This window comes from Suncus etruscus (assembly GCF_024139225.1).
Source record: "Suncus etruscus isolate mSunEtr1 chromosome X unlocalized genomic scaffold, mSunEtr1.pri.cur SUPER_X_unloc_2, whole genome shotgun sequence".
Lineage (NCBI taxonomy): Eukaryota > Metazoa > Chordata > Mammalia > Eulipotyphla > Soricidae > Suncus > Suncus etruscus.
In genome coordinates, this window is record NW_026060315.1 from 93,542 (window position 1) to 113,601 (window position 20,060).

The window sequence follows — 20,060 nt, forward strand, 5'->3', positions numbered from 1 at the left end:
TTGCCTGCGTTGGCTTCCTCGTAGCCGCAGAGCCGCTGTGGTTGCCTCGTGTTTTGAGTTTTCTTTTCCGCGGCAGTATGATGATGGGGGAGAGTTGGGGAGTCAGATAACACCCTAAAAAACATGCTCTTCTGTCTCTGCAGGAGTCAAACCCGTATCCACCTACGTTGTGCCTGGCGGCTTCCTTTACCGAATCCATCCCGGGCTGAGACAGAGCTGCTCCGACCCTCTCACCACACTCCCCAAATGGATCTCCAACCAACCAACCAACGAACCAATGAACCAACCAGCCAACCAACCAACCAATGAACCAACCAACCAACCATTCAACCAACTAACCAACCAACGAACCAACCAACCAACCAACCAACGAACCAACCAACCAACCAACCAATCAACCAACCAACCAACCAACCAATCAACCAACCAACCAACCAACCAATCCACCAACAAACCAACCAATCAACGAACCAACCAACCAACCAACGAACCAACCAACCAACCAACCAACCAACCAACGAACCAACCAACCAACCAACCAAGCAACCAAACGACCAACCAATCAACCAACCAACCAACGAACCAACCAACCAACCAATCAACCAACCAACCAACCAACCAACGAACCAACCAACCAACCAACCAACCAACCAACCAAAACCCCCCTGGGTAAGGTCCAAGCGTTTTCACCCCGTCCCATCCCTCTGTGCCTCATGCGCAGAAAATGGCTGCCATTGCTCCGGCCAACAGCTCTGCCACCTCACGCTTTTTCAGAACACGCTCTCCTGCCTCTGAACCATGGGCCTCCCGGGCCCGTCTCCCGCCGAACTGGACCCCGCGGAGAGTGTCCTGGCCGCGGCATCGGCCGTCCGGGCCTCCTGGCTGTCCAGCGGTAGCCGCCCGTATCCCAGGTAGCCTCGAAACCTCAACTGGAACTCTCGAGAGGCGAAGTAATACACGAAAGGGTCCAGGCAGTTGTTGAGGCAACTGAGGCACAGGGTCAGTTTGTAGATGTGGTAGTAACTTTGCTGATAGAACAACCTCGCGATGACATGGACCAAGAGGACGAAGTTATTCGGGGCGAAGCAAGTCACGAAGGCCAGCAGCACCACGGCCGCGAGGCCCACCGAGCGTCTCCTCTGCCCCCGGAGGTTGTCTGGGTCCCGGCGTCTCAGCAAGCGAAGGATAGTAGCTGTGTAACAAGCCACCGTGATGAGGAAAGGGACCAAGAACAGCACTGTAAAGAGAGTAAACAAGAACAAGGCCCAGGCGAGTTTTCCAGGCAGCATATCCCACTGCAAGACGTCGAAACATGTCACGATACCCAGGGCTTCGACTTTGTACGTGAGGTCGGAACTGGCCAGCGGGGACAAGGCCAGGAAGATGACCAGCCAAGAGGTGGCACAGGCCGAATAGGCGTACCGGCGTCTCCTCCACCTCGTGGACGTTAGGGGGTACACGACGCCCAGAAAACGGTCCACGCTGATAAAGGTCATGCTGAGGATGGAAGAGTACATGTTGGCGTAGAAGACGACGGTGACCGCGTTGCACAGGGCCACCCCGAAAACCCAGTGCTGACCGTTGCAGTGGTAGTAAATCTGGAAAGGGAGCACTGAGGCCAGGAGCAGGTCGGTGACGCTCAGGTTGACCATGAAGATGACCGACGGGGAGGACGCCCCGATGTGTCGCAGCAGAACCCACAAAACAAATAGGTTCCCTGGGATGCTGACGATGGCCACCAAGGAGTAGACCACCGGCAGGGCCACCGCGATGGCCGGGTCGCGGAGCATCTGGAGCGTGGCGTTGTCCGGGCCTGTCGAGTTGTTGCCGATGTCCATGGTCTGGGCACTTGGATTATGGCGGGGGGACACAGCGAGGTTTCGGGGTGACGGCTGGGAAGGAGAAAAAGAGGTGAGGGAAAGTCGGAGTACTGGGGAGTTCTGGGGTTCTGTCTATTTGCTGGCTTGCTTTCCTTCTTTCCTTCTTTCTTTCTTTCTTTCTTTCTTTCTTTCTTCCTTCCTTCTTCCTTCCTTCTTTCTTTCTTTCTTTCTTTCTCTCTTTCTGGGGTTCTGTCTATTTGCTGGCTTGCTTTCCTTCTTTCCTTCTTTCTTTCTTTCTTTCTTTCTTTCTTCCTTCCTTCTTCCTTCCTTCTTTCTTTCTTTCTTTCTTTCTTTCCTTCTTTCTTTCTTCCTTCCTTCCTTCCTTTCTTTCTTTCTTTCTTTCTATCTCTTATTCTTTCTTTCCTCCCCCTTTCTTTCATCTTTCTTTATCTTTTTTCTTTCATTCATTTTTTCTCTTTTGTCCCTTCTTTCCTTAGTTCTTTCATTCTTTCCTCCTTTTGTTTATTCCTTCCTTTTTTTCTTTTTACTTCTCTGTCTTTTCTTTCTTTCCCCTTTCCTTCCTGTCTAAGTTTCCACATCAGTCTTTCCCTCTGTTTGTTTTCTTTTTTTCTTTTTAGCCACTCTTTACTTTTCCTTCTTACTATCTTCCTTCCCCTTTTTCTCTCCTTTCTCTCACTTTCTCTCTTTTCTTTCTTACTCTTTCCTTCCTTTCTTTTTCTTTCCTTTCCTTCTTTCTTTTTCTTTTCTGTCTTTTCTTTTCTTTCATTCTCTTTCCTTCTTTTTCTTTTCTATCTTTTCTTCTTTCTTTCATTCTCTTTCCTTCTTTCCTTTCTGTCTTTCTTCTCTTTTTTTCTTTCTTTTTTATTTCTCTCTTTCCCTTTCTTTCTTTCCTTCCTTCCTTCCTTCTTTCTTTCTGTCTCTTTTCTCTTTCTTTCCTCCCCCTTCCTTTCATCTTTCTTTATCTTTTTTCTTTCATTCATTCTTTCTCTTTTGTCCCTTCTTTTCTTAGTTCTTTTATTCTTTCCTCCTTTTTCTTTCTTATTTTCTATCTTCCTTCCCCTTTTTCTCTCCTTCTTTCTCTCACTTTCTTTCCTTTCTTACTCTTTCCTTCATTCCTTTCTTTTTCTTTCCTTTCCTTCCTTCTTTTTCTTTTCTTTTCTTTCTTTCTTTTCTTTCTTTCTTTCCTTCTTTCTTTCTTCCTTCCTTCCTTCCTTCCTTCTTTCTTTCTTTCTTTCTTTTTTTTTTTTGGTTTTTGGGTCACACCCGGCGGTGCCCAGGGGTTCCTCCTGACTGTCTGCTCACAAATAGCTCCTGGCAGGCACGGGGGACCCTATGGGACACCGGGATTCGAACCAACCACCTTTGGTCCTGGATCGGCTGCTTGCAAGGCAAACACCACTGTGCTATCTCTCCGGGCCCTCTCTTTTCTTTCTTACTCTTTCCTTCCTTCCTTTCTTTTTCTTTCCTTTCCTTCTTTCTTTTTCTTTTCTTTCCTTCCTTCTTTCTTTCATTCTCTTTCCTTCCTTCCTTTCTGTCTTTCTTCTCTTTCTTTTTTATTTATCTCTTTTCCTTTCTTTCTTTCTTTTTTTCTGGGGGGGGCCACACCCAGCGGTGCTCAGGGGTTCCTCCTGGCTGTCTGCTCAGAAATAGCTCCTGGCAGGCACGGGGGACCCTATGGGACGCCGGGATTCGAACCAACCACCTTGGGTCCTGGATTGGCTGCTTGCAAGGCAAACGCCGCTGTGCTATCTCTCCAGGCCCAGGGCTGTGTTATTACCCCAAAAAGACTGTCAGTATTTATTTTGGGGGGGTCCACACCCACTGATGGTCTCAGGGCTTACTCCTCTCTCTGCACTCAGAAATTGCTTTTGGATTTGGGTTTTGGATTTGGGCATCGGAAGACATTCTGGGAGAGAGAAGAGCGATAGCACAGCTGGGAGGACACTTGGCTTGCACGTGGCTGACCCGTGTTCGATTCCTGCCATTCCGTAGGGTTCCCTTTGAGCCCTCCGGGAGTGATTTTTGGCAAGGGGAAGAAGAGGAGAAGAACAGAGAGAGGGAGAAGGAAGAAGAGAAGGAGGAGAAAGAGAAGAAGGAACGGAGGAGGAAGAGAGGAAAGAGGAGAAGGAGGAGAAGAAGAAAAGGAGGAAGAGGAGAAAAAGGAGAAAGAGAAGAAGGAAGAGAAGGAGGAGGAGAGGAAAAAGAAAAGAAGGAAGAGAAGGAGAAAGAGGAGAAGAAGAGGAGGAGGAGAAAAAATAAGGAAAGGAAAGAAGAAAAGGAGGAGGAAGAGAAGAAGAAAAAGAATAAAAGGAGGAGGAGAAGGAGAAAGAAGAAGAAAAAGGAGGAGGAGGAAGAGAAGAAAAGGAAAGAAAGAGGAGAAGAAAAGGAGGAAGAGGAGAAGAAAAGGAGAAAGAGAAGGAGGAGGAAGAGAAGGAGGAGGAGAAGAAAAAGAATAAAAGAAGGAGAAGGAAGAGGAGAAGAGGAGAAAGAGAAGAAGAAAAAGAATAAAAGGAGGAGGCGGAGGAAGAGAAGAAAAGGAAAGAAAGGAGAAGAAAAGGAGGAAGAGGAGAAGAAAAGGAGAAAGAAGAAGACGAGGAGGAAGAGAAGGAGAAGAAAAAGAATAAAAGAAGGAGAAGGAAGAGGAGAAAGGAGAAGAAAAGGAGGAGGAGAAAGAGGAGGAAGAGAAGAAGAAAAGGAAAAGAAAGAGAAGAAAAGGAGGAAGAGAAGAAAAAGAATAAAAGGAGGAGAAGGAGGAAGAAAAGAAGAAAAGGAAAGAAAGAGAATGAGAAGAAAAGGAGGAGGAAGAGAGGAAGAAGGAGAAGAAGAAAATAAGGAGGAAGAGAAGAAAAGGAGAAAGAAGAGAAGGAGGAGGAAGAGAGGCAGAGAAGAAAAAGAATAAAAGAAGGAAGAGGAGAAAGAGGAGAAGAAAAGGAGGAGGAGAAAGAGAAGAAGGAAGGAAAGAGAAGAAAAGGATTAGGAAGAGGAGGAGAAGAATAAAAGGAGGAGGAGGAGGAAGAGAAGAAAAGGAAAGAAACAAAAAGAAAAGGAGGAGGAAGAAAAGAAAAGAAAGAAGAAAAGGAAAGAGAGAGAAGAAAAGGAAAGAAAGAGAAGGAGAAGAAAAGGAGGAAGAGGAGAATGAAAAGGGAAGAAAAGGATGAGGAAGAGAAGAAAAAGAAGAAAGAAAGAAAGAAAGAAAGAAAGAAAGAAAGAAAGAAAGAAAGAAAGAAAGAAAGAAAGAAAGAAAGCATCTGCGTTTGGGGTCACTAAGGGCTGCTGTCGGCTGTGCCCCGTGGTATGATACAGGGTCCTCCCCCGACAGTGCTCGGCTGGCTGGGTGGCCCTCAAGCGGGTGAGTGGGGCGCTGGGAAGTGTGTTTCCGTTTCTGCTTCACAGAACAATGCTCGCCCCACGTCTCAGGCCTCTGCTCTCCCGTCTCCGCCCACCCGTGTGTCTGTCTCAGGCCTTTGAATCGCTCATTTGAATAGCAGGTGGGGACACCCCGGGGTGCCAGGTGCGAGGTGAGGGAGGGACGGGGGGGTGTGGGGGAGAGGGAAGGGCACGCAGAGACCTGGAACCATGAGACAAATGCAGAAATGCGCACATGTTTTCATACACACAAATGATGGGATGGATGGATGGGTGGGTGGGTGGGTTGGTGGATAAATGGTGGATGGATGAATGGGTGGATGGATAGATGGGTGGATGGATGGGTGGGTGGGTGGGTGGATGGGTGGGTGGATGGATGGATGGTGGATGGGTAGATGGATGGATGGATGGATGGGTGGATAGGTGGATGTGTGGGTGGACAGGTGGGTGGATGGATGTGTGGGTGGGTGGATAGATGGGTGAGTGGATGGATGATGGGTGGATGGATGGGTGGGTGGGTAGGTAGATGGATGGATGGGTGGAAGATTGGATGGATGGATGGGTGTGTGAGTGGGTGGGTAAATGGTGGATGTATGGGTAGATGGGTGGGTGGATGTATGGGTGAGTAGATGGATGGATGGGTGGAGGGTTGGATGGATGGACAGGTGGATGGATGGATGGATGGATGGGTGTGTGGGTGGGTAGGTAAATGGTGGATGTATGGATAAATGGGTGGGTGGGTGGATGGATGGACGGGTGGATGGGTGGGTGGGTGGGTGGGTAGATGGATGGATGGGTGGAGGGTTGGATGGATGGACAGGTGGGTGGATGGATGGATGGATGGGTGGGTGGGTAAATGGTAGATCGGTGGATGGATGGGTGGGTGGATGGATGGGTGGGTGGATGGATGGTTGAATAAATGGTGGATGGATGGTGAATGGATGGATGGGTGGGTGGATCGATGAATGGGTGGGTGGGTGGATGGATGGATGGGTGGAGATGGGTGGGTAGGGGGAGGGTTGGATGGATGGACGGGTGGATGGATGGATAGATGGGTGGGTGGGTAGATGGATGGATGGATGATGGATGGCTGGGTGGGTGGGTGGATGGATGGGTGGAGGGTTGGATGGATGGACAGGTAGGTGGATGGATGGATGGATGGCTGTGTGGGTGGGTAAATGGTAGATGGGTGGATGGATGGATGATGGATGGTTGAATAAATGGTGGATGGATGGGTGGATGAATGGTGAATGGATGGACGGGTGGGCAGGTGGATGGATGAATGGATGGTTGGATGAATGGTGGATGGATGGATGGATGGATGGATGGAAGGGTGGACAGACAACATGAAGATGGACCTACAGGTGTATCTTGAAAGAACAGATAATAGAAACACAAACCAGACAGAACTCTAGAAATCGCTGCTGGCAGTGCTCAGGGTGGGGGGGGACCCCATGGGATTCCGGGGGGGGGGGTCGAACCCAGGTCAGCTTTGTTCAAGGCCAATGCTATAGGGCTGGACCCCAGAATTCTTGGGGCCTGTCCAGAGGTGTAGACAGGTCTCCCCAGTATATCCCATACCCCTAGCCTGCCTGTTTATCCACCATATTGGGGTCCCAGCGTCTTACCATCATTTTGGGGGGGGTTCCTATATTGGGGTGCGTGGGGAATGGTGGCCCAAAATCCCCGGCCCTCTCCCTTCCTCTTTCATAGAAGCACAAGTCACGGATGAATTTAAATTTCAGCAAACAGGGCCAGAGCGATAGCACTGGGGGGTGGGGGGGAGAGAGGTGAGGGTGTCTGCCTTGCACACGGCAGACCCGGGTTCGATCTTCAGCATCCCATAGCATTGCTGGGAATAATCCCTAAATGCAGAGCCAGGGGTAAGCCCTGAGTACCACCAAAAAAAAAATAAAACAAGATTTAAATTGGGGGCACAACAAGAAAAGCTTTTTGCTTTGCTTGCATTCAATGGGGGTTCGAATTTTAGAATCCCATAGGGTCCCCCTGAGCCTGCCAGGAGGAAATCCTGAGCAGCGCGGAGCCGGGTGTAACCCTTGGGTGCAGGGACAACAATAAACTGAGCGCAGAGACCTTAAGCACTCCGGGGTTGACTCCGAAGCAGAGATTTCCGGAGTCGTATCTGAGAAAGACAGAAGCAGAAGTAAACCCCGCCGCTCCAACCAGAAGAATAAAAACCCTAAAAATATAAACAGATTTCCCCCCCAAAACTCCCTTTTCTGCCCCCCACTCCACCCAGACACTCACGTTTCAAAGCTGGAGCACTTGGTCAGCGAGAAATCATTTTTTATACTTCGTTCCTGGGTGTGGCCGGCAGAAGGGAGAGACGGTGGGACCCTTTGCCCCAAATTCCAAACTGCTTTTTCCTCCACAGAAAAAACAAAAACAATAACTTCCTAAGTTGTTGCTTTGCAGGAAACCAGAGAGACCGTCCAGTCCTTTTTTTCCTGGGCGTCTTTTGCAAGCACAGATGGACGGACGGACAGACACAGAGAGACAGAGAGAAAATGCTGAAACTGGGAAGGAAAGGAGAGACAGAGACAGACAGACAGACAGACAGACACAGAGAGACTAAGAGAAAATGCTGAACCTGGGAAGGAAAGGAGAGACAGAGAGAAAATGCTGAAACTGGGAAGGAAAGGAGAGACAGAGACAGACAGACAGACACAGAGAGACAGAGAGAAAATGCTGGAACTGGGAAGGAGAGACCGAGACAGACAGACACAGAGAGACAGAGAGAAAATGCTGGAACTGGGAAGGAAAGGAGAGACAGAGACAGACAGACACAGAGAGACAGAGAGAAAATGCTGAAACTGGGAAGGAGAGACCGAGACAGACAGACACAGAGACAGAGAGAAAATGCTGGAACTGGGAAGGAAAGGAGAGACCGAGACAGACAGACACAGAGAGACAGAGAGAAAATGCTGGAACTGGGAAGGAGAGACCGAGACAGACAGACACAGAGAGACAGAGAGAAAATGCTGGAACTGGGAAGGAAAGGAGAGACAGAGACGGACAGACAGACACACCGACGGACGCTGCTGCAGTTAACGGCCCGCAAACACCTGCCCAAGGTTCTTCAACCACATAAAAGGTTTCCTGAGTCAGCTCTGAAAGTTCCTCTTTTTTAAAAAAAAATATATATATATATATACATATTTTTTTTCGGTGCTCAGGGCTTCTCCCTAGGGTGCGGGGTCGTGGGGCCCAGGGGACACCGGAAAAAACTGTCAAGGCCGGAATGAATGAATGAATGAATGAATGACCCATGATCGCGTTCAACAACAGGCAGAGCCAGGAGTAAGCTCTGAGCACAAAACCAGGAGTAATCTTTGAGCACAGAGCCAGGAGGAAGCCAGGAGAAACTGGCTGTTCGTTCCTTGGTGGCCCTGACTTCCCTTCTTTTGATGAGACAGACAGAGAGATACAGAGAGACAGAGAGATAATGCTGGGACTGGGAACAGTGGTGGCAGGAAATGTGTATGTGAGAGAGAGAGAGAGAAAGGAGAGAGAGACAGACAGACAGACACAGAGAGACAGAGAGAAAATGCTGAAACTGGGAAGGAAAGGAGAGACAGAGACAGACAGACAGAGACAGAGAGATAATGCTGAAACGGGGAAGGAAAGGAGAGACAGAGACAGACAGACACAGACAGAGAGAAAATGCTGAAACGGGGAAGGAAAGGAGAGACAGACAGACAGGCACAGAGAGACAGAGAGAAAATGCTGAAACTGGGAAGGAAAGGAGAGACAGAGACAAACAGACAGACACAGAGAGACGGAGAGAAAATGCTGAAACTGGGAAGGAAAGGAGAGACAGAGACAGACAGACAGACACAGACAGAGAGAAAATGCTGAAACTGGGAAGGAAAGGAGAGACAGAGACAGACAGACAGACAGAGAGAAAATGCTGAAACTGGGAAGGAAAGGAGAGACAGAGACAAACAGACAGACACAGAGAGACAGAGAGAAAATGCTGAAACAGGGAAGGAAAGGAGAGACAGAGACAAACAGACAGACACAGAGAGACGGAGAGAAAATGCTGAAACTGGGAAGGAAAGGAGAGACAGAGACAGACAGACAGACACAGAGAGACAGAGAGAAAATGCTGAAACTGGGAAGGAAAGGAGAGACAGAGACAGACAGACAGACAGACAGAGAAAATGCTGAAACTGGAAAGGAAAGGAGAGACAGACAGACAGACAGACATGGAGAGACAGTGAGAAAATGCTGGAACTGGGAAGGAAAGGAGAGACAGAGACAGACAGACAGGCACAGAGAGACAGAGAGATAATGCTGAAACGGGGAAGGAAAGGAGAGACAGAGACAGACAGACAGACAGACAGACAGACAGAGAGAAAATGCTGGAACTGTGAAGGAAAGGAGAGACAGAGACAGACAGAGAAAATGCTGAAACTGGGAAGGAAAGGAGAGACAGAGACAAACAGACAGACACAGAGAGACAGAGAGAAAATGCTGAAACTGGGAAGGAAAGGACAGACAGAGACAGACAGACACGGAGAGACAGAGAGAAAATGCTGGAACTGGGAAGGAAAGGAGAGACAGAGACAGACAGACACAGAGAGACAGAGAGAAAATGCTGGAACTGGGAAGGAAAGGAGAGACAGAGACAGACAGACACAGAGAGACAGAGAGAAAATGCTGAAACTGGGGAGGAAAGGAGAGAGAGACAGAGACAGAGAGACTGGGCCTTGATTTCAAATCGATTGGATCTCAAAGTGGAAGGAGAAGGAGAGAGATGGAGGGAGTGAAAAAAAAAGGCAAGAAATTCGGTCTCTCGGGTTCAAAGGCTCACGGCTTTTTGGGGTGAAAAGCGTGGGATTTGGGGAGTTTGGGAGGAAAGACTGAAAGGAAAAAAATCATAAAAATGAAGATGAAGGGCCGGAGAGATAGCATGGAGGTAGGGCGTTTGCTTTGCATGCAGAAGGATGGTGGTTCGAATCCTGAGCGTAGAGCTAGGAGGAACCCCTGAGCACCACCAGATGTGGCCCCCCAAAAACAAATCAAAACAGAGAGAAAGAGAGAGAGGGAGAGAGAAGAAATACTTTTGTCGTAGAGGCAGAGGAGGGAGGACTTTGTAAGATCGAAACGATTTGATTAAAAAATAGATGAATAAAAGGGAGGAAGGTGGAATGCCGAACACATGTTTTTCAAATACAGTAGTTGATTATATTTTTTAGAAAGAGAAGAGAGAAATAAAAAAAGAAAGAGAAAGAGAAAGGAGAGAATTGAGAGAGGAAGAAAGAATGGAAGACATTGGAGAAGTAAAATAAAAAGTGGAAAGTTGGAGGGAGGAAAGGGAGAAATGTAGAAAATAAGAATAAAAGAACTAAAGAGAAAGAATAAATAAGGAAAGGAAGAATGGAAGAGATTAGAAAGGAAGGAAGGAAGAAACAAAAAATGACAGAAAGGAAAGAAAAAAACAAAAGAATTAGAAGTCAAAGAAAGAAGGAAAGGAAGGAAGAAAGAAAAGAAGGAAGAAAAAGGAAAATGGGGGCCCGGAGAGATAGCACAGCGGCGTTTGCCTTGCAAGCAGCCGATCAAGGACCCAAGGTGGTTGGTTCGAATCCCGGTGTCCCATAGTGTCCCCTGTGCCTGCCAGGAGCTGTTTCTGAGCAGACAGCCAGGAGCACCGCCAGGTGTGGCAGAAAGAAAGAAAGAAAGAAAGAAAGAAAGAAAGAAAGAAAGAAAGAAAGAAAGAAAGAAAGAAAGAAAGAAAGAAAGAAAGAAAGAAAGAAAGAAAGAAAGAAAGAAAGAAAAGGAGAGAAAGAGAGAGGAAGAGAAGAAAGAAAGGAAGGAAGGAAGACAAAAGAAGAAATAAGGAAGGAAAGAAGGTATTAAGAAAACGAATGGGGTCAGAGAGATAGCATGGAGGTAAGGCATTTGCCTTGCATGCAGAAGGTCAGGGGTTCGAATCCCGGCATCCCATAGGGTCCCCCGAGCCTGCCAGGAGCGATTTCTGAGCCTGGAGCCAGGAGGAACCCCTGAGCGCTGCCGGGTGTGACCCAAAAACCAAAAGAGAGAGATACAGAGACAGAGAGAGAGAGACGAGAGGGGTTCTTCCTGCAGGAGAAGGCCCCCCCCCCTTTAGTCCCAGTTTCCTTCCCAGAGACACATGAGGAGATAAAGATCCAGAGGAGAAGCCCAGTGTAGACAGAGGGGGGCAGAGATGGGAGGGATGTGGACCCCAGATCAGGGATGGTTGGAACCCCGGGAACTGGGAGAGGCAGGAAGGACCCTCCCTGGACTTCTGAGAGTTGGGAAAGGAGGGAAGGACCCTCCCCCTGGACCCCAGAAGGAACCCCCAAGCATTCGGTATCAATAGAGTGGAGGGGACAGTGTCCCCTAAAAAGTGAATGATGGATGGATGGATGGAAGGAAATAAGGAAGGAATGATGGATGGATGAATGGATAGAAGGATGAATGGATGGATGGAAGAAAGAAAAAAAGAAGGAAGGAGGGAGGGGGAAGGAAGGAGGAAGGAAGAAAGAAAGAAATGAAAAAGAAAGAAAGAAGAAAGGAGGGAGGGAGGAGGGAAGAAAGAGAAAGAAGGAAGGGAGGAAGGAGGGAAAAAGGAGGGAGGGAGAGCAGGAAGGAAGAAGAAAGAAAGGAAAGAAAGAGAGAGAAAAGAAGGAAGGAAGGAAGGAGAAAGAAGAAAGAAAAAAAGAAGGAAGAATGGATGGTTAGAAGGAAGGATGGATGGATGGTGGAAGAATGGATGGGTTGTAGGATGGAAGGAAGGATGAATGAATGGAAGGAAATAAGGAAGGAATGATGGATGGATGAATGGATGGATGGAAGAAAGGATAGATGATGGATGGAAGGAAGGAAAGAATCGATGGGTAGAAGGGAGAAGATGAATAGATGGAAAGAAGGATGGATAGATGGATGGGTAGGATAGATGGGTGGAAGGATGGATGGATGGATGGAAGAAAATAAGGAAGGAAGGATGGATGGATGAATGGATAGAAAGATGGATAGATGAATGAATAGAAGGATGAATGGATGGATGGAAGAAAGGATAGATAGATGGATGGATGGAAGGAAAGAATGGATGGGTAGAAGGGAGAAGATGAATAGATGGAAAGAAGGATGGATAGATGGATGGGTAGAAGGATAGATGGGTGGATGGAAGGAAGAATGGATGGATGAAAGGAAGTGTGGATGGATGGATGGATGGAAGAAGGATGAATGGGTGGACAGATGGATGAAAGGAAGAATGGTGAAAGGAAGAAAGGATGGACGGTTAGAAGGAAGAATGGATGGATGGTGGAAGGATGGATGGTTGGAAGGATGGATGGATGGGTAGAAGGATAGATGGGTGGATGGATGGATGGAAGGAAATAAGGAAGGAATGACGGATGGAAGGAAGGAAAGAATGGATGGATGGATGGAAGGGAGAATGGATGAATAGATGGAAAGAAGGATGGATAGATGGATGGGTAGAAGGATAGATGGGTAGAAGGATGGATGGTTGGAAGGATAGATGGATGGAAGGAAGAATGGATGGATGAAAGGAAGTGGATGGATGGAAGAAGGATGAATGGGTGGACAGATGGATGAAAGAAAGGATGGATGGAAGGAAGAAAGGATGGACGACCAGAAGGAAGGATGGATGGTGGAAGGATGGATGGTTGGAAGGATGGAAGGAAGGATGGATGGATGAATAGATGAATGATGGATGAGTGGTGGATAATGGGTGAATATCAGTGAATGATGGATGGATATATAGATGAGTGAATGAATGGGTGGGTGGATGGATCAACGGGTGATGTAAAAATGGCGGATAATAGTGAGTGATGGATGGAAGATAGATGGATGGTGAGTGGAAAAATGGAGAATGGATGGGTAATGGATGAATGAGAGTGGATGGATGATGGGTGGAAGATTGATGGATGGATGGTGGATGGATGGATGAATAAATGGATGGATGGATAAATGGAGGATGGATGGATAATTGGATGGATGGATGGATGGATGGATATATGGATGGATGGATGGATGATAAATGGATGGATGGATGGATGGATAAACGGATGGATGGATGGATGATAAATGGATGGATGTATAAATGGATAGATAGATAGATAGATGGATGGATGGATAAATGGATGGATGGATAGATAGATGGATGGATGGATAGATGGATAAATGGATGGATGGATGAATGGACGGATGGAGGATAAATGGATGGATGGATAGATAGATGGATGGATAAATGGATGAATGGATGGATGGATAAATGGATGGATAGATAAATGGATGGATGGATAAATGGATGGATGGATGGATGGATGGATGGATAGATAGAATGACGACTCAAAGGAAGAACAAATAAGACAATAAAAACAGACCAGCAAGAAACCGGCTTGGATGTGAGTCTGGGTTTCCACTCAAACACCCCAAAACTTGACCCCTGTGACCGGGTTCATCCGAGAGGTCCCCCCATGGGTGGGGTGCGACCTCGGTCTGATTGTTCGAGGCCAACTCAGGATTTGGCAGTCAGTCTGTCTGTCTCACAACCCCCTCACCACCTCTGAACCCCTTGCTTCTCACAAAGAGTTTCCAGTCAGCACCCCCATAGGATGGAACCCCAAACCCAACCGAGACCTGTACCCGGGCTGAGTCCAGAAAACCCCCATAATTGGGGGTCCCAGCTGACTCTCCTCTCTCTCTGTCTCTCTTTCTCTCTCTCTGTCTCTCTACCAGCCCCCTAAGTTTGTCCAATTCTCTTCCCCCACTTTGTCCTTGATGACAAAATGGCGGCCATCCACCCCTCATCCCTTCTTCTGCCATCAACTCAAACTTTGCATTGCATTGTCTCTCTCTCTGTCTCTCTCTCTTTATCTCTTTCTCTCTCTCTGTCTCTCTACCAGCCCCCTAAGTTTGTCCAATTCTCTTCCCCCCATTTCCCTTGGTGACAAAATGGCGGCCATCCACTTGTCACCACTTCTTCTGCCATCAACTCAAACTTTACATTGTATAGTCTCTCTCTCTGTCTCTCTCTCTCTCTGTGTCTCTCTCCCCCTACTCTTACCGACCCTACAGGACTCAGGGGGGCCGTAGCCAGGTCCCAATGCAGATTTTGGGGTGTTTATGGGTTGGAGGCAGGTGCTAAAAGATTCCCTTGGGGCACTAGACGTCTTAGCCCACATGTACCAGCCAGCCTATCTCTCCAGTACCCCCAACATTTGCATGACCAAAGAGACTCTCTTCCTGCTGTCTGGAGGAACCCAGGGGGTGGGGGTGGGGGTGGGGGTAGGGTCCTGGGGTGAGGGGTTCAGGTCCTGGGGGACCCCAGGACTTTGCAAACAAATAGAATTAGGAAGTTGGGTAGGTCAAGTTCAATGCTTGCTTCTCTCTGTGTCTCTGTGTCTCTGTCTCTGTTTCCCTCTCTCTCGCTCTGCCTCTGAACCTCTGTCTCTGTGTCTCTGTCTTTGTCTCTGTTTCCCTCTCTCTCGCTCTGCCTCTGAATCTCTGTCTCTGTGTCTCTCTGTCTTTGTCTCTGTCTCTCGCGGTCTCTTGACTCTCTCTCGTCTCTTTATTCCTTTCTCTCCGTCTCTGTCTTTCCATTTTTTCTCCTATCTCTTTCTATCCTTGCTTTGTCTCTCTCGGACTCTGTCTCTCTTCTCTTTCTCTCTGATGTGTCTCTTCTTTTTCTGTTCTCTCTGTGTCTCTGTCTCTCTCTGACTGTCTCTTTTCTTTCTTTCTGTCTCTGTCTCACTGTCTCTATCTGTCTCTCTCCACGCTCCTCTGTTTATCTGTCTCCTCCTTCTGTCTCTTCTCTCTCCTCTCTCTGTCTCTGTCTCTGGCTCTGAATCTGAATCTCTGTCTCTGTGTCTCTGTCTTTGTCTCTGTCTCTCGCGGTCTCTTGACTCTCTCGTCTCTTTATTCCTTTCTCTCCATCTCTGTCTTTCCATTTTTCTCCTATCTCTTTCTATTCTTTCTTTGTGTCTCTCTGACTCTGTCTCTCTTCTCTTTCTCTCTGATGTGTCTCTTCTTTTTCTGTTCTCTCTGTGTCTCTGTCTCTCTCTGACTGTCTCTTTTCTTTCTGTCTCTGTCTCACTGTCTCTATCTGTCTCTCTTTCCATGCTCCTCTCTGTTTATCTCTCTCCTCATTCTGTCTCTCTTCTCTCTCCTCTCTCTGTCTCTCATTTCTCTGTCTCTCTCTGACTGTCTCTTTTCTCTTTCTCTCTGTCTCTGTCTCACTGTCTCTATCTCGTTGTCTCTCTCCACGCTCCTCTCTGTTTATCTGTCTCTCTCCTCCTTCTGTCTCTCATCTCTCTCTTTTTCTATCTCTCTTCTTCTGTCTTTTTTCTCTGCCTCTCTGTCTCCTTTCTCTTTTCTTTCTGTCTCTCTGTGTCTCTGTCTCTATCTCTCTCTGACTGTCTCTTCTCTCTTTCTCTCTGTCTCTGTCTCGCTCTCTCTATGTCTCTGTCTCTCTCCATGCTCCTCTCTGTTTATGTCTCTCTCCTCCTTCTGTCTCTCTTCTCTTTCCTCTCTGTCTCTGTCTTTCTCTCTGTCTCTTTTCTCTTTCTCTCTGTCTCTGTCTCGCTATCTCTCTGTCTCTCTCCTTGCTCCTCTCTGTTTATCTGTCTCTCTCCTCCTTCTGTCTCTCTTCTCTCTCCTCTCTCTGTCTCTTTGTCTCTTTTCTGTCCTCTCTCTGTTTCTCTGTGTCTCTGTCTCTCTCCTTCTGTCTCTCTTCTCTCTTCTCTCTCCTCTCTCTGTCTCTCTGTCTCTTTTCTGTCCTCTCTGTTTCTCTGTGTCTCTGTCTCTCTCGGACTCTGTCTCTTTTCTCTTCTCTGTCTCTCTGACTCTGTCTCTCATCTCTTTTTCTCTTTCTATTTATCTTCTTCTTTCTGTCCTTTCTTTCTCTGTCTCTTTTGTCTCCTCTTTCTGTCTCTCTGTGTCTCTCTGACTCTGTCTCTTTTTTCTTTCTTCCTGTCTCTGTTTTGCTGTCTCTCTCTCTCTCTCTCTCTGTCTTCTCCTCTCTGTTTATCTGTCTCTCTCCTGTCTCTCTTTCTCGGTTTTCTCTGTCTCTCTTCTCCTTCCTCTCTGTGTCTCTGTCTCTGTCTTTCTCTCTGTCTCCCTGTTCCTTTTCTCTCCTTCTGTCATTCTATCTCTTTTCTCTGTCTCTCTCTCTCTGACTCTGTCTCTCATCTCTTTCTCTTTCTATTTCTCTTCTTCTTTCTGTCCTTTCTCTCTCTGTCTCTTTTGTCTCCTCTTTCTGTCTCTCTGTGTCTCTCTGACTCGGTCTCTTTTCTCTTTCTTTCTGTCTCTGTCTTGCTGTCTCTCTCTCTCTGTCTTCTCTCCACGCTCCTCTCTGTTTATCTGTCTCTCTCCTGTGTCTCTTTCTCAGTTCTCTCTGTCTCTTTCTGTCTCCCTGTTCCTTTTCTCTCCTCTCTCTGTCACTCTGTCTCTTTTCTCTTCTCTGTCTCTCTCTGACTCTGTCTCTCATCTCTTTCTCTCTATTTCTCTTCTTCTTTCTGTCCTTTCTTTCTATCTCTCTCTCTTTTGTCTCTTCTTTCTGTCTCTCTGTGTCTCTCTGACTCGGTCTCTTTTCTCTTTCTTCCTGTCTCTGTCTTGCTTTCTCTCTCTCTGTCTTCTCTCCACGCTCCTCTCTGTTTATCTGTCTCTCTCCTGTGTCTCTTTCTCGGTTCTCTCTGTCTTTGTCTTTCTCTGTCTCTCTGTCTCTTTTCTCTCCTCTCTCTCTTTCTCTGTGTCTCTGTCTCTCTCTGACTCTGTCTCTTTTCTCTTTCTCCCTGTCTCTGTCTTGCTGTCTCTCTCTCTGTCTTCTCCTCTCTGTTTATCTGTCTCTCTCCTGTCTCTCTTTCTCAGTTCTCTCTGTCTCTCTTCTCCTTCCTCTCTGTGTCTCTGTCTCTGTCTTTCTCTCTGCCACACCTGCGTCTGCCTGTGCCTCAGTTTCCCCCCCAAAAAAAACCTTTCCATACTTTTCCCTGTACCAAGACCCGCTCGGAATCCGGAAAAAAGCCAGGAAGGGTCTTCAGGGAGACAGATATCTGGGGGGGGGGCTGCTGTTCTGTGAGATTTCGGGGTTCGGTGGTCGAACCCGGGACCCCCCAAAACCCGGGACCCCCCCCCAAGCTCTGGAAGAGGCCTCGGGGCGTTTCCTGCTACGTTTGCCGCTTTTTTGGGTTTTTTTTTTGCTTAACTTGCGATTTCTTTCCTCTCGGCTTTTGCTTCTCTCGCACAAATTTTATTATCTCTGATTTCATCTACGGTTCTGGCCACGTCTGCAAAACTCTCTCTCTGTCTCTGTCTCTGTCTCTCTGTGTCTCTGTGTGTCTCTCTGTCTGTCTCACACACACGGGCAAACGCCCTCCCTGCTGTGCTGTTGCTCTGGCCACTGTGTCTCTCTGTTTCTTTCTCTGTCTCTGTCTCTGTCACTCTTTGACTGTGTCTCTCTTCTCTTTCTCTCTCTTTTTCTCTTCTTTTTCTCTCTCCTTTCAGTCTCTGTTTCTTCTCTCTCTGTCTCTCTGGTCTCTGTCTTTCTGTAACTCTGTCTCTTTTCTCTTTCTGTCTCTGTCTTTTTGTCTCTCTGTCTCTGTCTCTCTCTCCATGCTCCTCTCTGTTTATGTCTCTCTCTTCTCCTTCTGTCTCTCTTCGCTTTCCTCTCTCTATCTCTTTTCTCTCCTCTCTGTCTCTCTCTGTGTCTCTGTCTCTGTGACTCTGTCTCTTCTCTCTTTCTCTGTCTCTGTCTCGCTGTCTATCTCTCTGTCTCTCTCCTTGCTCCTCTCTGTTTATCTGTCTCTCTCCTCCTTCTGTCTCTCTTCGCTTTCCTCTCTCTGTCTCTGTCTTTCTCTGTCTCTCTCTGACTCTGTCTCTTTTCTCTTTCTCTCTTTCTCTGTCTCACTGTCTCTATGTCTCTGTCTCTCTTCTTGCTCCTCTCTGTTTATGTCTCTCTCCACCTTCTGTCTCTCTTCACTTTCCTCTCTCTGTCTCTTTTCTCTCCTCTCTGTCTCTCTCTGTGTCTCTGTCTCTCTCTGACTCTTCTCTCTTTCTCTGTCTCTGTCTCGCTGTCTGTCTGTCTCTCTCCTTGCTCCTCTCTGTTTATCTGTCTCTCTCCTCCTTCTGTCTCTCTTCGCTTTCCTTTCTCTGTCTCTGTCTTTCTCTCTGTCTCTGTCTTTCTCTCTGTCTTTTTCTGTGTCTGTGTCTCTCTCTGATTCTGTCTCTTTTCTCTTTCTCTCTGTCTCTGTCTCGCTGTCTCTATGTCTCTGTCTTTCTCCATGCTCCTCTCTGTTTATGTCTCTCTCCTCCTTCTGTCTCTCTTCGCTTTCCTCTCTCTGTCTCTGTCTTTCTCTCTGTCTCTCTGTCTTTCTCTGTGTCTCTGTCTCTCTCTGACTCTGTCTTTTTTCTCTTTCTCTCTATCTCACTGTCTCTATGTCTCTGTCTCTCTCCATGCTCCTCTCTCTTTATGTCTCTCTCCTCCTTCTGTCTCTCTTCACTTTCCTCTCTCTGTCTCTGTCTTTTTCTCTGTCTCTCTGTCTTTTCTCTCCTCTCTGTCTCTGTGTGTCTCTGTCTCTCTGACTCTGTCTCTTTTCTTTTTCTTTCTGTCTCTATCTCTCTGTCTCTCTCTAGGCTCTTCTCTGTTTATCTCTCTCCTCCTGTCTCTCTTCTCTCTCCTCTTCTGTCTTTCTCTCTGTTTCTTTTCTCTCCCCTGTCTCTGTCTCTCTCTGACTCTGTCTCTTTTCTCTTTCTCTCTATCTCTGTCTCGCTGCCTCTATCTCTCTTTCTCCAGGCTCTTCTCTGTTTATCTCTCTCCTCCTTCTGTCTCTCTTCTCTTTCCTCTCTGTCTTTGTCTCTGTCTCTGTCTCTCTGTTTTTTTCTGTCTTTATCTTTGTCCCTCTTTGTCTCTTTCTGTCTCTCTGTCTCTGTCTCTGTTTCTTTCTCTATCACTGTCTCTCTGTCTCTGTTTGTCTCTGTCTGTCTCTGTCTCTGTCTATCTCTGTATCTATCTGTCTCTTTGTTTCCTTTTTTGTCTCTGCCTGTCTCTTTATCTGTCTCTCTGTCTCTGTCTCTATTTGTCTCTCTCATCTCTCTATTTCCTTCTCTGTCTCATCTATCTTTGTCTGTTTCCTTTTTTGTCTTTGCCTGTCTTTTTATCTATCTCTCTGTCTCTGTGTCTTTGTCTCTATCTCTGTCTCTCTCATTCTCTCTATTCCCTTCTCTATCTCTCTCTGTATCTCTTTGTCTCTCTGTTTTCTTTTTTATCTTTGCCTGTCTTTTTATCTGTCTCTCTCTGTCTCTTCTGTCTCTCTGTCTCTATCTCTGTCTCCATCTATTTGTCTCTGTTTCTCTCAGTCCCTCTATTTCCTTCTCTGTCTCTGTCGCTGTATCCATCTCTGTCTCTGTTTCCTTTTTTGTCTTTGCCTGTCTTTTTATCTGTCTCTCTGTCTCTGTCTATCTCTCTGTCTCTGTCTCTTCTGTCTGTCTCTATCTCTGTTTCCATCTATTTGTCTCTGTCTCTCTCAGTGTCTCTATTTCCTTTCTGTCTCTCTGTTTCCTTTTTTGTCTTTGCCTGTCCTTTTATCTGTCTCTCTGTCTCTGTCTCTTCTGTGTCTGTCTCTCTGTCTCTGTCTATTAGTCTCTGTCTCTCTCATTCTCTCTATTTCCTTCTCTAGCTCTCTTTGTATCTCTCTGTTTCTCTGTTTCCTTTGTGTCTCTGCCTGTCTTTTTATCTGTCTCTCTGTCTCTGTTCTGTCTGTCTCTGTCTCTATCTCTGTCTATTTGTCTCTGTCTCTCTGTCTCTCTATTTCCTTCTCTGTTTCATCTATCTTTGTCTCTCTGTTT

General features: G+C 47.1%; 1 protein-coding gene across 1 annotated transcript in view; it reads right to left on the reverse strand.

Annotated features, from left to right (window-relative positions):
* Positions 1–770: 770 nt before the first annotated feature.
* The window catches only part of P2RY8 (P2Y receptor family member 8), a 50,676-nt gene continuing 31,386 nt past the window's right edge, over positions 771–20,060 (reverse strand). Inside the window, exon 3 of the mRNA XM_049767799.1 lies at positions 771–1,892. Coding sequence (XP_049623756.1) covers positions 771–1,892 — 1,122 coding nt within the window. The remainder of the gene's footprint in view (positions 1,893–20,060) is intronic.